General features: G+C 34.0%; 1 protein-coding gene across 5 annotated transcripts in view; it reads right to left on the reverse strand.

The window, feature by feature from the left end:
* ICE2 (interactor of little elongation complex ELL subunit 2) overlaps positions 1-17,885 on the reverse strand; it is a 47,857-nt gene that overhangs the window by 17,700 nt on the left and 12,272 nt on the right. For 4 of the 5 annotated variants that reach the window (XM_081132854.1, XM_081132855.1, XM_081132856.1 and 1 more), the window contains 7 exons: positions 16,599-16,736; positions 15,909-16,025; positions 15,444-15,603; positions 14,295-14,476; positions 6,289-7,288; positions 5,414-5,589; positions 348-477 (listed from right to left, as the gene is read on the reverse strand). In XM_081132854.1, the coding sequence (XP_080988980.1) occupies positions 348-477; positions 5,414-5,589; positions 6,289-7,288; positions 14,295-14,476; positions 15,444-15,603; positions 15,909-16,025; positions 16,599-16,736 (1,903 nt within the window). Of the gene's footprint in view, positions 1-347; positions 478-5,413; positions 5,590-6,288; positions 7,289-13,625; positions 14,477-15,443; positions 15,604-15,908; positions 16,026-16,598; positions 16,737-17,885 lie in introns of those variants that run through there. The other variant, XM_081132858.1, reaches the window with a different exon arrangement.

The raw sequence follows: 17,885 nt of genomic DNA on the forward strand, positions 1-17,885 counted from the left end.
CAAAATATTTCAAAAAATATGCTTAAACCACTTAAAAAGTACTTTTAAAGAAACTCATTAGAAAACACATCTATATTTTTAGTTAATTACAGTTAAATAAAATATTTCCAAAATAAAATAATTTTGTTGATATTCATGTACAACTAGACAGGAAATAAGAGGGATATTAAAACATTTGATATCACTAGTACCAAACTGTCATTTAACTCTGGAGTAGGAATGGTGTTTTAACAGAAAGGAATGTTAACACAATTAGAAAACTGAAAACAAAAAGTATAGAACAGACATTTATAACTCAATTGAAAGGTATGTATTTACAAGAGAACAAAGCCTCTTCTATAACTTACCAACATAAAATGAGCAGTTGGAATGCAATAAACTTTCAGTCCATAAGCGACACAGTTCGCTTTCAGTCAGAGCTTCAGCTCCATAACATGCTTGATACTCCACTTTTGGCAGAACATATACTGGAAATTGCTGAAATGCAAGGTTATACTCTTTCAAAAAGTTCCATTAATTTACTATTAATAGCAAATACATTTGTTTATATAGTTCTGCCACTTTTAAAAATACTTTCAAAGTTATTTTATTTGATCCTTTCAAATACAGTAGGATTCAGACAGAAAGATAGGTAGAACCTTTGGGGGCGAGAGGTGGATGAATGAGAGATCCTAACCACCTCCCCCCGGTCCCCCCCCCCCGCGCTCCATCCCAATCAATATACCTCCCCACATATGCACATACTTTACTTCTCCCAGGGAACGTGGCTGACACCAGAAACCTTGGAACACAGCCTTATGGCACACAACTGCCCAAAGGTTAAAAACAAGATTCTGGGAAGCAATGACTGGAAAATAATCTAACAGTTCTCAAGAGGATAAAAAAGTATATTAATTTTTTGCCTCTTTAAAGCATTAGTCACATTATGGAAGGCTCAGATACTCTGAGGAGCTAGTTTCCATGCTATGAATGTATGAGCATTAACACCTACATTAACATCTGTGAATGTTGTTAGCTCATTAATATAAAAGCTTTATTCTAGAAACTAAGTACCTGGCAAATTATTGATTTAAAGGTTATTGGTCGGGACAGTAAATAGATTAAGTAAAATGACTGTACCCATTACTGGTCTAAAGGAGGACATGTGAGGAAATACATGCTTGTGAAATAATATGTCAGTCATGTTCACTGTGCTCATGTTATCTCATTTCTGTCAAAAAAATTCTACTCTTTAACAGCAGTGTCTTCATTTCCAGCTGCAAAAGGAGAAACACATGATTTACGGAACTTAGAGTGATGTGGCTACTTAGTACTTTTGAAACTATACTGTCATTATTTATATACTTGAAAATATTTCATAAATGTTTCAGAATTCCTTACTTTCACAAAGTGGCAAATTTAATGAGCTTGGCACAATGGTGGTGGTAAGAACAATTCATATTCAGTAAAATTTCTGTTAACACTAAGTTTGGAGGTTTGTTTCATATGATTACCTTTGAATGTTGCAAAACTCTAATGGAGTGTTTCTTACATTTTAATGTGCATAGGAATAACCTAGTGACCTTGTTAAAATGTAGAATCTGAGGTGAAGACCAAGGTTTTGCATTTTTAACAAGTTGTTCCAGGGGCCAAACTCTGAGTAGTAAGGCCCCTCGATTTAATTTTATTGCTAAGAGCATTTTATTGTATAATTCTTCAGCAACTGGCAATCTGCATTTAAAGTTACTTACAGTTGTAAATAGTAGCTAGAAATAAAGAAATGAAGGTTATGCCCTGGCTGGGTGGCTCACCTGGTTGGAGCATGGACCCGCAAACCAAAAATTTTGGTCAGGGCACATACCTAGGTTGCAGATTCGATCCCTGGTCAGGGCACATACAGGAGGCAACTGATCAGTGTTTCTCTCACATTGTTGTTTTGTTTTTTAAATATATCTTTATTGATTTCAGAGAGTAAGGGGGAGGGAGAGAGAGAGAGAAACATCAATTCTGAGAGAATCACTGATGGGTTGCCTCCTGCACGCCCCCTGCGGGGGATCGAGCCCACAATAAGGGCATGTGCCCTGATCGGGAATCGAACCTTGATCTCCTTGATCATAGGTGGATGCTCAACTGCTGAACCACGCCAGCTGGGCTCACATTGATTTTTTTTTTTGGTCTCTCCCCCTTCCTATCTAAAATCAATAAAAACATATCCTTGGGTGAGGATTAAAAATAAAGAATGCCCAACGGGTTAAGAAATTTGCCCAAGGACATATAACCAGTTTACAGCAGGGCTGGGAAAAGAATAACTGATGAAGAAGATCCCCCTTTTGAATCATGACTAGATAACAGAGTTAAAATTTTTAAAAATAAAAATATATTACTATATCTGAAAGAAAATACTTTGGAGGATTTTCTTTGATGATACTACCATATCTGTAAAACTAATTCCTGAATCTGGTTTTAATTTCTGTATGTATTCTACTGCCATCTCCAGGAAACCAAGGGGAAAAAAGTCTGAATATTTTATCTTAGTATTTCAAACATAAAGCAAAAGTTTAAGTGCAAAGTTTTCTAACTATAAAAATTAAATATAATATTTCCTTTCTCCCTTGTTAGGTAGCTCCTCTGTTCCCAAGTGAAAGCTTTTCTTGGTTCTCTATCTTCTAATTTTTCACATAATCCTTTAAAGCTTTCACATATATTCCTAAATAGATACGTTGTAGCTATTTCCTGACACTGATCCCACTGGGTACATTCTATTTCTTCTTAATATTCAAGCACCTTCATTATCTTTTTTTCTCACTCTAGAATACCAATTACAAAATAATTGGATCTAAATTTCTGAATCATTTTAGAATACATCTCTTAGGAAGTTTGGTTTACTGAGAGACAATAACAGATAATATCAAATTATTCAAAGTTACTTGGTGTGGATTTCATAACTCTGTGTAGAACTCAGTAAGTTCTAGCTTCCTCTTGTGGTCCAAATTAGCCCTCTTTATTTCATTCCATCATTTGAGACCCTGGCTGCTGTGTTAGGTTCTTTGATGTGCAGCTCTTCTTAAGCAGTGCTTTGATAAGGAGGAATAGATGATATTGGAAATTAAAATCTCAACTATGATAACAGAGAATTGAAGAATCAAAGAAAAATAAGAGAGAGATGAGGTTCCTGGACATCAGAGGTGAACGAGATTTCTATAACATGTTTTAAAGCTTTATCTAAACAAGTTGACTTTTAATAGGAAATATTAACGAGGATAGGCTCTAACCTAATTACAGTTTAAATAGTACCACTTTCCAATTTCTCAAACTAGTGCATCAATTTCCCTAAATTCCCTTTCCTAACAACACCTTTCCTTCCACATCCCTCAATTTTTCTCACTTACTCAATACCTACTTATTGAGTTTCTATGGTATAAAACATTTGGGAGAAACAGAGATAGGTAAGACATGATTCCAAGGGGAACATATTCTGCTAAGGGATTTAAACCACGTGTACTAAACTATTACATACAATGGCAGGTGCCATATGATTACTTCTCACTGAACATTTTTTTTTAAAATATATCTTTATTGATTTCAGAGAGAGGAAGGGAGAGGGAGAGAGATAGAAACATCAATGATGAGAGAGTCGTCATTGATCGCCTGCCTTCTGCACGCCCCCAACTGGGGATCAAGCCCACCACCCGGGCATGTGCCCTGACCAGGAATTGAACTGCGATCTCCTGGATCCTAGGTCGATGTTCAACCCCTGGGCCACGCCGGGCCAGGCACTGAACATTTTTAAATTTTACTCTGGGTTTGACACAATCTGAAATACAAGACTATTCAGATGTTCTTGGGGCTGGACTGTTTTGGCTATAGTTTGATAAAGAATGGATTCTCTCCTATAAGGTTCTGTTTTGACATTTATAAATTTCACTTCAGTCAAATGAATGACAATGACTTTAAGAGGAATTCAGGAATTAAATATGTATCCAAAATATCTCTAGGCTATTCTTACTTAAGAGACACTGGCCATCAATAATTTCTGAGTGCTGTAAGCTGGCAGATCAATACAAAATGGTAGGGGTTCACAGGGTAGCAAGTGAAAAAAATGAGGTTATCCCTCAAATATATCAGAGATAGTAAGAATTAAAGATATAAAACCTTGAAAAGATAACCCATAGCACTGACACTACATGTATTTAAGATGTTCATGCTACAGCCATTAAATTGATCACAGTTAAAAACAGATGAGACAGAAAAAATTAGCAAATAAAGTAAAATCTTTTAATAAAGAGAATATTAGTATTTAGGAGGAGGCTGATATCAAATGTATAGTCTATTGTCAGTCCTTAACTTTCTCTTATTTAAAAAAACACAAAAAAATTCCCCCATACATTTAACTTAAAACCATTTGGTTTCTAAAATTTCAAGTCTGAAGAAGTGATGAAAACCAAATTATGAGAATTAGGAATTTAATAATTTAGTCACAATCTTTCTGAAATTTAACAAAGCATAAAATATCATCAAGCAAAAGATCCACCAAGTCCATTGGATTCTGGTAGACTAAGTATACAACCTAGATCCTGAAGATTTAGCCTTAGGTGTTTTTATGATAGACCCCCTAAACACTGCTGCTATTAGCAGCTTAAAAAGGTAGACACTTCGTTTTCTTTTTTCAATTATTCCTTAATATAATTTGATCCATAAGGATCAATGCTGGAACATCACAATTCTTGATTCATCTGACCCATAGCCCTAAAACACACTGACTTTATAAAGTAGTCACTGAGGATTCTGATTAGGTGGTAGGTTAGACAGCAAGAGGCAGATACATTAGCTCTTTATTTACCAGAATCCAGTGGTCACATGCACACACAAATCAAACTAATCTGGAAGATAATTTCAAATATCAAATACAGAAAACTGTTGAAAGAGTCAATTACTCAAATTGTACCAAAAAAGTTTAACTAAGGAAAATATTTATCTCAAACCCCAAAGAAACAAGAGGGGAAAAAGAAAGGCAGACATTTGGTCTTCTAACAATCCTGGGAAGACTTTTCAAATGTGTGTGAAAGCCTACTTTTCCCAGTTTGGACTTCTAAAATGAGTCAAGATCCTCAAAGAAAGAGAGCAAGAGGTAGTATGTCATAAAGGAAATCCAAATTCACAGAGAAAGCAGGAACATATGTGCCAGTCTAGGTCAAATCTACGATGGGGACATTTTTCACAAAGTTTATATATTTCATGCAAGAACGTTATCAGCATTCATAACTAATCATATTTAACTAAACACTTTCCCTTATTAAAAATGATTTTCAGTATTTTACTAAAAAATTCAACCTGGGAAAACTGTAAGAGTGATCAACAACTTAAAATTAAATTTCACAACAATGCCATGCTAAATGTTTTGATGATTATCCTAACTCCCCAAGTAGCAACTTACTCTTCTGATTTTCTTCCGTTTTTTAGAACGTGGTCTGGTCTCTATCCTCTGGACACTGCATCGTACAAGTAACAACAGGTCTTGCAGGCTAAATAACTTGTAAACAAAATTTCCTTCCTGAGGAGCTACATATTCTGATGTATCTTCAACATAGTCTTGAAGTTCATATGGCAATCCTTTAAAAATAATTATATTTCTCATTTTTATTTTAAAATACATTAGTCATTTATCCATCAGAATCCAACATAAAACAATTCAATGTTCTACTCTTAAAATTTCTATCAACTTTAACTTTCTATTTCCTCTGAATTGACCATCACACTATTACCATTTCTGTTTACCTTTACTGGAACTGCAGCAAGAACTGAAATCAAAGCGTTAAGGTTCTCTTTCTTTTACTACCTTAACTATCCCTAGGCAAAGTATAAATCAGTGAGACAACATATGAAGTGAGAAGAAGAGTTTTTAAAAAATAATGCTATTCCTAATCTAGGCAGATCTGAAGTGCAGATTTATATCTAGTTCACAAAATGTAAAGTAGAAAACAGCAGTCCAACACCAAGAATAAATAAATTTTGGACCAATAAATGTTTATTATTTTTGATGCACTTTTCCTTCATCAGTTTGGCAAACTACATTATCTATAGCTTAGTAGCTGTGCATGTTGGATAAATATATTACAAAATCCATACAACTTTGGGTACATATTTAAGAAAGGAGGTTTGGAAGCTAAAATACTGGTAAGTAGATTAAAAATGAAATATGACTATGTAAAGATTATAAAACAGGTTATAACAAAGAAAAAGGGAGGGAATGAGGGAGAAAAATTGAAGGCAAAACTGTTAATATGAAGTTTTTTGTAAATATTTACTTACGTCCTTTTGGCTTCTGAAATGCAGAAGGCCATACAGTTTTTGGCCAAGTAGAGGATTCTGAAGGAGCAGAGGGTTGCTCAGAAACAGGAGGTTGTTTAGAGTTTTCTATATTCATTAAAGGCAATTCAGGTATTTTTCTGGAAATTGGCTTTAAGAGTTCATCCTGCATTTTTAAAATTTCCCCAACTGGATCAAATTTTTTATATACTCGTTTGATAGGCTTTTTTAAAACACAGGACTCTTCAGGACTACAAGTAGTATTAGTCTGGTTTCCTACAGAAGCCTGTCCTGAGGAAGAATTTGGGCTGGCTGGTTTAGAGCTTAAGTTAGAACCCACATCAGCTGTCTTTCCACTACTATTCTTTTGACACTCTGTATCAATGATTAAACAGTCTTCATCTGTATCACTATGGGAAAGAACTACATCTTCAGTTTTCTCTGCTTCTGATGTAACAGTCTTTTCCTCTGAATCGTCTGTGCTCTCTGTAACATTTAGTCTTTCATCAGCACACACTGTATCAGTAGCCATGTCATTTTTATTAGAGGTTTCCATTTCCACAGAACTTCCTAACTGTAACGCATCATATGTTTTTAAGTCACCATCTTGCATCAGAGGCTTGTCAGAATTATCTGATACATTCTCACCACATGGTACAAATCCCTGATCATCTTTATTTTTAGACTCTTCAGGGCCACCGTCCATACCAGTCACCAGCTGTTTCTCCTTTTGCAACTGTTCCATTAGAATCTGAGATAAACTTCTAGAATTAGCAGAAATGTCTCCTGGTGCAGCTGGTGCCACAGGTGTGGTTGCTGCACTGGGGGCTATGGGAGCTTCTGTCATGCTGGGTACTGTGGAGGTGCTTGCTGGACTTGGTGACTTTGATGGTTTGGTTGTGGTTACTCCAAAAGTTTCAAGTTCTGTGACATCATCATCAAAACCCAGATCCAAATTTTCAAGGGTCTCAATTTTTCGGCACTCATTAACTTCATGAGACATCTTAAGAAAATATATTGGTAAACTATTAGCAAAAATTCCAGGCCACACCTCATCTATCTCCTAATTCCCCTACTCCTCACATACATAGTTGATGCTCTTTAAAAGCAGAAAATCTAATGGATCTGAAAGGCTCTTGCTTAAGATGACAATAAACTACTAGCAACCAATTTATTTAACCTTACATTCCCACTGAAGTGTTGATGAAACACAGACAAGTTTGCCAAGTTGTAACAACACAGGAAATGGGGAATACTTGTGAACTACCACATCCCAAGAGGAATTTCTACTAATCAAAAAGTGGACAGGACCACAAAGAAGACATGTAGGGCCAAACAGGAAGGAAGCAATTTTCATTCACACCGGCTCCACACACTCTTGCAGAGACATCTGGCTGCAGCTGACAGGAGAAAGGCTCTTTGCCACTCCACTGTAAGCTGCTTTCTAATGCAGCTGGTGAGGGGTCGCCAGGCTCTGAGTCTGGTGCATCAATCAGTGACTTTCTTTCTATATCTACTCAGGGAAGACAAATCTCAGTAACAGAAGGAGCAATGGACAGGAAGTGATTTTACTGTATTCTGAGACATGAAGCCATTGAAGCTGTAGTTTTTCAAGTACCGTTGTGGAAATCGAAGAACTACAGATAGCTTTAATTCACTCAGGAATAAACGGTCCTCTCCCCCAAGCAGCAGCAGATCTCTCCTCAATCTGGCACAGCATGTTAAATAAATACCATGGAAATTTGGTTACAGACTGGGCTATGTACACCCATTAGCCTTACAGTTTAGGATCTGAGAAAGAAATAGTCTGACAGCAATCAGGTAGTAAGACCAACCTCTGTAAGTTTTTTTAAAATTCTCCGGACCTTAACTTCTTCATCACTAAAATAGTGATAATAGGGTCATCTTCTCAGATTTGTTCTAAGGACTAAATAAGAAACTGTATATAGAAAGTTACTTGACACAGTCCCTGGCACATAGTAGCTTCTCAGTAAATGGTAGCTCTTACTAAAACAAAAAGACTACTAAATTTAGTCAAAAAATAAAATTAAATGATATGCTATTTACATAAAGCATTCTTTCACAAAGAGGTTAAAAACAAAACCATAGGGCATACCATCAAGAAATAAAGAGAGAAAAAACAGCAATATTAAGTGTAGAGAAAGTAGAATTCAATGCAAAAGGTTATCAGACAGAAAAAGGAATCCTATATTGAAAAGAGAGGAAATCCATGACAAATAGGTAATGGTCTGGTCATGAATTGTGACATGCCAGAAACATCAAAATATATAGTCAAATCATAAAAATAAAAGGAAAATTTGACAGAAACACAATTATACTTGGTCAGTGACACCCTGTCTCTAAGTATATAAAACTAGAAACAGAAAATATGAATAATACTAAATCATTGAAACAAATATAGATGAATGACTGAAAACATACATATATAGACTACAAAGATATACCTTTTCCCTCCCAAGAATCCAAGGGGCATTTCCAAAGATGGACTATAAATTAATACACAAAGAAAACATCAATATAGTACAAAGCACAATTTGCTAAGGTCTTACTCTCTGTTCAGAAGGAAATAAAATTATAAATCATTAAGAAAAATGTAAACAAACAATAAACCCAAGCACTTGGAAATGAACACTCCAAATAGTAAATAAATTAATATGATAATTACAAAATACTTAAAAAGAAACAAAAATTAGAATGTTAGACATTAAAAATCAGAGGCATCATTCATAACTTCTGCAAGAAATAAGAATATAATCATAATAGTAAAATAAAGATACTTGATAAATTTAAACCAAAAATTAATGAACTGAAAAACAATTCTCACTCCCAATAGAATTTAGATAAAATTAAAAATATCATTTATCTGTAAATACTTTAGCATAGAGCTAAAAAAGGATTTTTTCAATAAGTTAATAATTCTTTAATGTCATAAAATGTCTAATCAAGTGTTAAAATTTCCTAGTGCGATGTCTTTTTACAACTGTCTATTGGAATCAGTATCCAACCATGATCCAACCATTGCATTTGGTTGACACATCTCTTAATTTTCTTTGGCAAATGCTTCTTCTCATACTCTGTCAACTCCTACATCTGCCAGATACTTGCAGAATAAACCAGATTAGTTATCCTGTAAAAATTGCCACTTTTTTTTTTTTTAATTATCGATGAGAAAGAGAGAAACGTTATTTGTTGTTCCACTTATTTATGCATTCATTGGTTGATTCTTATATGTGCCCTGACCAGGGATCGAACCAAAAACCTTGGAATATCAGGACAATGCTCTAACAAAGGACCTACACAGCCAGGACCAAAATTTCCACATTTTGGATTTTAACTTCTGCATCCCTGTGAGGTTATTTAATACATTCTTCTATCCTTGGAACTTCCTATTAAAATGATCTAGTAGCTTGATCAGATTCAGGTATAATTATTTTTTAAGCTGAATATGTTATTTATGGTACTGTGTACTCCCACTTAAATCAGGAGGCTAATGATGTCTGGTTATCTTTTTTCTTGTGATATTACAATTGATTTGTTGGTTCATCAAGTTTCATCAACTTAATCTATCCATTATAAAATTCCTCATTGATCATCTAATGATTTTAGCAGCCATTGATGAGGATCATTGCCTAGATTCACTATTTCATTAGGAGCTACAAAATGATGACAGTCATATACTCTCATTACCCTGAAATATAGTTTGTGCTGGAAAGGCAAGACAAATACTTGATTTTTTTTATCAGTTTTCAGAATAATGACTTCATGCACTAGCATTCTCCAAAGGCGACTAAAACTTTTTGCAAAATACCATTATTTCATGTTTCAATCCACTGCAGCCATCTTTTGTCATAGTCAAACTGACACATCTCTGACGAATGGGAAACCCTTCAAGTTGGATCTGGCATCTTTTTGACACAATTTCTATATTACTATAGGGCTTTTACTTAACTTCTTTGAGTGGCATTTGTATCTCTTATGCTGAAATTCTTGATTCTTAATATAAACAAAATTATTTACTTGCTTATTGAACTATCTGGTGTGTTCAAAATAAAAACAGCAATATCATTAATAACGATATGATTACTAAATGCAGTTTAAGATTTTTTGGTAGTTCTTTCTGAAATTAGGATATGAATCTTCAGGGCTATATAGTCAAATTACTAAGTTTCTAATCACTTAATTTTTCTCTCACTGGTTAAACCACTAACTTGGAATACAGTGGGTTCATTTATTTCACTTCAGCTTTGATTGGCTTTTATAACTTAAAATTTGTTTTATAGACATGTAAAATGTCCATATGGCTTTGTTAAAACTATAGAACAAAGGACATTCAGAGAAAGCTACTTGATAATCCTGCCTCCTCTTCTTTGTTCCCTCCTTCCTCCAATTAACCATCTTCATTAGTTTAAGTTTATTCTGCGTGGATTTTTTTAAATATGTGCAAATACGTGTGTGTGTACAGGGTGGGGCAAATGTAGGTTTACAGTTGTTTATATGGAAAATAATACAGTAACTAATAGTAATACAGAATAAGCTGTTTCATGTACTTAAACTGTAAACTCATGTTTGCCCCACCGTGGATTTTATATTTCCTTCTTCCTTAAATAAAAAGTAGCATATTATGCAAAATGTTCTCTTCCTTGCCTCTTTTACTTAGCAATACATATTGGATGTCGCTGTATAATGGCATAGCTACAGCTCCCTCATTCTTTTTAATAGCTGCTTAGCATGCTATTGAGAATGTATACTTTACTTAATACCTTCGTAAGATACATGTGTGGTTTCCAATCTTTTGCTACTGCAAATAGTACTGCAATGAATACCCTGCACGAGCATTTTGTTCTTTTCTTGGTACTTCTGAGCTACATTTCTAGAGGTGAGATTTCTAGGGTGAACAGTCTTCACATTTTGTGCGTACATCTTGACTGTAGGAATGTTACAGCAATTATGGATTTCCCCCCTCTATGAACTTTGTAAGAGCTTCCATCAACAATCCTCTTCTGTTCCTCATGTTTAAGAGGAGGGGTTTTCCTGCTGGTCCAGGAGAGCAATCCTGCGTGTGGGTGTGCCAGGATAGCTTTCTTAGCTTCACGGCTCTAAGCTCACGCTTCACTGTTACCACGAAGGATGCATGTGTTAGGCGGGTGTGTGACCTTTAGCACATTTGGAGAGCTGGTTCTCTTCCCCTCCACAGTTAGTTATCTGAAAACTTTTCCTTTAACGTGCTTGTTTTGCTCAATACAGACTCTACTACCAGTAATTTTTCCTGAGCAAAGGCTTTTGTCTTTGAAGGGACTTTGGCTGGTTAATTTCTAGAATTCTTAGGGCCCAGGTCATCTCAGAAATCTCTTAACTTCTTGAGTGCCCTGCAATCACCTACAAATTAGAGCCTACACACATTATTTTCATTTTTGTTATTCTTCATGCCTCCTCCATCTGGGATTATTTTCCTTGTGCCTGAAGAATGTCCATTAGAGGGGGTCTGCTGGTAGCAAACTCAATTAATAATGAAAAATATCTTTAATTTGGTTAGAGGATTTTAATAAATGGGTTATATTCTTTTAGCACAACATATCATTCCAATGTCTTCTGACTTCCATTTGTTGAGAAGCTATTTGCCAGTCTAACTCTCAGTCCTGTAGAGTTAATGTGCCTTTTGTTGCTCTGATGTCTTTTAAAGAGTTTTTTCTTTGTCTCCAAGTATTGAATTGGTCCCAATGTCTCTTTTACACCATCCTTCTGGGTGCAACTCCACACATTACACATGCTCATTATAGCCTCTGTATCTCTTGCCCTATTCTCCATGTTCTTTTGGTTGTCTGTTACAACATAGTCTTTTCAGACCCATCTTCCAGGTTACTGATTCTCTTTTTAACTTTATCTAATGTGCTAATAGCCCCACTTACAGAATTCTTAACTGTAGTGTTTTTCAGTTTTAAAATTTTTATTTAGTTCTTTTTCAAATCTGTTACAGCTTTTAAAAGTTTCCAGTTCCTCAATGAAGTTTTCAAACCTGAATTTCCTTGAATGTTGTGTAATTATACAGAGTTGGCTAACAGTTTTTGATGGCTAATTCTAAGACCCATTTATGTGAGTCTGTTTCTTTGGTTATTGTTTCTGATGGTTCTAGCTCATAGTATCTGGTCTCCTCCTGTTTCTAGTTACATATATTTTAAAAAGTTATTCATAAAAACAATTTGAGGCTCAAAATGACATTATGTTCTTCTAAGATTTTCATTTGCTTTTGCTAAGTGTCTAAAGACACTAGTAATCTAAAAGCATCTGAATTCAAGTTCAAGGCCTGAAAACTCAGGCTACAACCTCTGAGAAAGCTGATTTATTTCTGGTTCACCCTTACTTTGGGGGTATAGTCCTGCAGGGTCCAAGCCTTTGATGAAAAACTGAACTGTGACTTTTTGTCTCCCCAGTCCCGTGATGCTGCCAAAACCACAGTTCATTTTCTGTTGCCTCCTCAGACCTGGTCAATAACCATCCAGGGCAAAAATAACCCTAAGTGACAGCTTTACCTCCCTGAATTCTGGTCTTCTCTGATATCCCAGCCATCACTATCTTGTTAGGTCTTTGATGATCTTAGGAAAGAATTTTTAATATTTTGTCCAGCATTTTTAAGTTGTCAGCAGTAATAATCACTTCTCGGCTTTGCAGCTAAGATCAAGTGTAATTGTCAGCAGTAATGCGAAAGATCCAAATAACCTAGTCTGTGACTAATGAAAGGAGTTACTCTGTCAGTTTTCATCCCTTTTAACCTATTTCATGTTTCTTCATAATACCTGTTACTTCCTGACATTCACCTCACACGAATATAAGTTTTAGGTAGATTTAAAAATGTAAGCTAACAAACAACATAGGAAAAGCTGGAAATGCACTAGGACATATACACATGGCAAACAGAGAAAAACATATAAACAAATATAAAAAACAAAAGGCCAATACCCTTAAAACAGCATGAGCACTTAGATGGTAATAAGAAAAATGTTTTTCTATTTTACTTTCTAATTTTGTTTCTTCTCTCACTTTAAGTCTCTGTTCATATTTTCTGTTCTTGAAAAGCCTTCTTGACAATGAATCTAAAACAGTCCCATTTCTATCTCTTTTCCTTTAATCTATTCTATTTTCCTGCATAGCATTTATCACTACCTGCTTTTTTGCTATTGTTTTGTTAATTACCTGTGCCCTCCACCACTGATACGAAAACTCTAAGAGAAAAGAGATTGCATTTTTATTCACTGCTGTATCCTCAGTGCATAGAAAAGTATTTGCTAAATAAATATTTGTGGAACAATGAAGAAAGTCTGGTATAAACAGAATGTCTTACTTTAATAATCATGGAAAAATATTTTAAAATACATAAAATAACAAAAGCTAATATTCATGGAGTGCCAAGCATTGTTCTAAATGCTTTACATGTATTAACTCATTTAATTCCAATAATCCTATGAGTTAGGTAATATCATGATATCCATTTTACAGATGAGCAAACTAGACACAGAGAGATTATGTAGCTTCTTTAAGGTCACACAGCTACTAAATCACTGATAAGGATTAACAATCTGGCCAAATACTTTCTGTACCAACCAAATTCATCTGTTCCTTTTCATGCTTAAAAAATCTTCAATTTAAATGAGAACAATTAAAACTATCACCACAATTATCACCATCAATGACTGAGTTTTTAGTACATATATACTAAAGACCATGCTCAGCATTTTACATGTAATATCAAATGTAATGCTTACAACAATCTTGTGATGTAGGTATTATCACCTTTCTTTTAAAAAAAGAAAAAATACTGAGGTTGAGGGAAGTTAAATGTTGCCTAAAGGCTAGCTTGACTTGAGGTTCAATTTTAAGTTTCAACGTAATGCCTAGATTTTTAACTACTAAATTTAGAAACCTGTAATAAAACTTTAGGCTCCAACAGAATAAACAAATACATTCCCTTAAGGAAAAAAAACACCATTACATACATCCATTTCAGGCATATAATCTTCTGGTTTGTCCATAAATACTGCAGAGACTGGAACAGATGTATTTTTGGACATCATGAATTTTAATGGAACTTCATGGAAGATTTGATTTCTCTCTCTCATTGTCATTTTCTTTTGGGGAAGTGGTGAATTAATATAGATTACTTTAATTGGTTTTGAACCTTAAAACAGAAACAGAAGGGGGTGATTAGTTTCTAGTAGTTATATTTAAGAAAAAAACCCCAGATATATAACAGAAGTATCACTAAACAAAGAGACATGGGATAGGAAAGTGGTAGGACAAGTCCCATACATCTGCCACCCCTGAACAAGAAAATCTTTGAAGTCCCTTAGAGATCTAAGGACCAGAGAATCTGACTGGTAAGAAAAATGTTTTCCTTCTAATGCTTTTTAAAAAGGATTTCTGCTTTTACTGTTATATACTTTTACTCTCATTAACACTCAGTTCTTACAGGGTTATGCTTTAAAAAAGTGATGACATTTTTACCACAGAGAATATATCACATTTAACTCTAATTTGTAGTTTTGTTTCATTAGACACAGTCCTTCATTATAATTACGTTGTTACATTTAATGATATTAATTCTGGAAGATAAAAAAATATTAAATATGAACCAAAACAGAAGGGGAGTAATCTTTTGTACAGAGGCATTTACATGCAAATATAATTTTACTGTCAACAGACAGACTATCCTACGCTCTTAAGTATAGACCTATTTTAATTCTGAATTCCAATAACAGACAAGTTAGTAAGTCCTGGAAACTCACCCATTTGAGGTTGTCTAATAAAGTACTGTATTCCTTTCATTTCATTGAAAGATAGAAGAACCTCACCATTTCATGTATTTTTGGTCACCCTATACCATAACTATTTCTATAATACCTCTTGCCCCTCAACATGAGTACAGGTTCTGTAGACCTAACAACTCATTTACCTATGAGTGTCAATTCTATGGTAGCACTATCTATTTAAAAGTTCTACTGAATGTAAATGTCAAACTTGCATCCTCCTTAAATCAAAACTTAGGTATTTGTATTTGACAAATGACTACCTATGTTTAGACAGCTAAAATAGAGCCATTCCAACTCCTCTGTTAAGAGCTTTACCTGACATGGCAAATCACAAACCTGTAACAGGTATTACTTGAATACACACTGGAATTTCCCACTGTTCCTTGTAGTCTGGTCCATGGTTATTTAATAAGGCAAATAATGATTGACTAGTCAGAACTATCTGAGGGTGGTATCTTGAAACAAGCTTCTCTGCATTTGGATCTTTACTAATATCCTGAAAAACAACATACAACCTGTTACTTCATTATACTTATTGAAAATTTCTTTAAATACTCAGAAACCTAAGCATATACGTTCTTTTTTACAGGCAAAAGGAAAGAAACCATTATTTGTACAATTGATCCTGGAAAATATATGGAGTTTGTATGATGCTGTCTTTTAAATGCCGTCTTTTAAAGGTTAATAAAGTAATAAAAAGAAGGAAATTCGGGAAGGGAACTTTAGAAGAATCAGATTATAGGCACTTTATGAGGTACAAAAGATTCCTCACATAGATTCCCAAACCACCTTCGTACTTACATAATACATAGCTGCAGCTGCATGTTCTGGTGTTTCACTGGTAGATATGTTATCTTTTGAGAGCTGCAACTTTGCAGGCATTGAGGGAAATACTGTTTTCACAAATTTCACACTACCCTAGACAATAAAATAAATGTTTATTGCAAAAATCTTGTATTTTTGTCTAAGTATCCTTTCATCATATGAAACTTTGAAGTTAAAATTCTTCATTCTACTAAATGTAAATGTCAAATTCAGAGCCTTCTTAAGTCAAGACCTTCACATTTTTGCTTTACAACCACCATATATATATCTTTCAAAAAGGGTCATGGAATTTCCCTGCCACTTTAACCTCTCATTTTATGAGGTACAAATCATCATAGGGTACAGAATCTCTAAAATGTCCTCTTCACACACATTTACTTCCAGTATGATTGTGCATAAAATCCCTTAAAAAAAAAGGGCTTCCTGATTATATTCAGTAACATTAAGATGGGAACTAAGAAAAGAAAATCAAGAAATAAAGTGGGTAGTGACATTTTTAAAAACATCAAATACTAGTACCCACAAAATTTAAAGGGACACATTTATATTGAATATTTTAAAAGTTGTATCTTATTACTGTTCAAAATTTAAACACAAATGTCTATGTGAAATACAGATCATGTTGCAAACAAAAATAAGTACATACTTTCATATGGTAAACCTTACCAATGCGAGAAGAGTTTTCTCTAACTTTAATCCCATCTCTATTCTGAATGGGAAGAATCCCATTAAGCTGGTAACTTCATGGAGAGTATAGAATTCTGGATACTTTTTCACTTGGTCAATGCAAGCTCTTAAAATTTGCTAGAAAATAAAAATCAAAATAAATTCATTTGTATTGTACTTCTCTAATAATAATAAAAATTTAGTTATATATGACTATATAATTATTCATTTCAAATATAACCTCATTTCATTAATCAAACTTCTAACAATCCAGGCATACTGTATATTCCATACTTAATGTAATTTCTCATTTTTCATAATAATTCTTTTAAACCTAATTTCTTAAAATAGTGATATTTAATAATACTAAATTAGCAATTGTATTAAAATTGTATTAAAATTATATAAGAAGTGGTATAATTACCTTGGAAAACAGTTTGACATTAAATGCTATAGCTGAAGATATGCATATCATATGACCCAACAATTCCATTCATAGGTATATGCCCAGTAGAAATATGTGCACATATACACCAAGGGACAAGTAATTATAGTTTTCATAGGAGCATTGCTTAGAATAGCTCCAAACTGGAAACAACCCAAATTTTGATCAACGGAATAAACTGTAGTTTATTCATAAAATGGAATAATATACAGAAACGAAGATGAATGAACTACAACTACACACATACTTATGAATTTCACAATCATAATATTGAGTGAAAGAAGAATTCTGTTCACATAAAATTCAAAAACAGGCAACAGAGACTGAAGAACTATCAGAAAATAAAAAGAAAGGCATGGAAATTATCAACACCAAACTTGGGATAGTGATTATCTCTCAAGGAGAGAGAATGTGATTATCTAGAAAAAATACACAGGGGGCTTCTGGGTTTCTGGTGATGTTGTATTTCTTGACTTGGAAAAGAATTACAAAGGTGTTCACTATATAATTCTTTGTTAAACTGTTTATATTTGTTCTATATACTTTTCCATAAGTACATTTCATAATATAAATTAAAATTTTACAAGAGTAAAAAAACAAGACATAATGCTGACTGTTAGCTACCAAATAATGTACTCTGTTAATAAACATTTTTATTTTCAAATAAAAGTTATTTTTAAATAACTACATTCAACACGAGCATTTGTAAGCCAGGCATTATTCACTGGGAACATAGCAGTGCACAAATGAGTATTTATAGGCACTGTGAAGAAATACAATAAACAAAAATAAAACATGGTAAAGGAAATACTGAGGGTTGATGCTATTTTTTAGAGGGTAAT

This window comes from Miniopterus schreibersii (genome assembly GCF_964146895.1).
Source record: "Miniopterus schreibersii genome assembly, chromosome: 1".
In the NCBI taxonomy this organism is placed as follows: domain Eukaryota; kingdom Metazoa; phylum Chordata; class Mammalia; order Chiroptera; family Miniopteridae; genus Miniopterus; species Miniopterus schreibersii.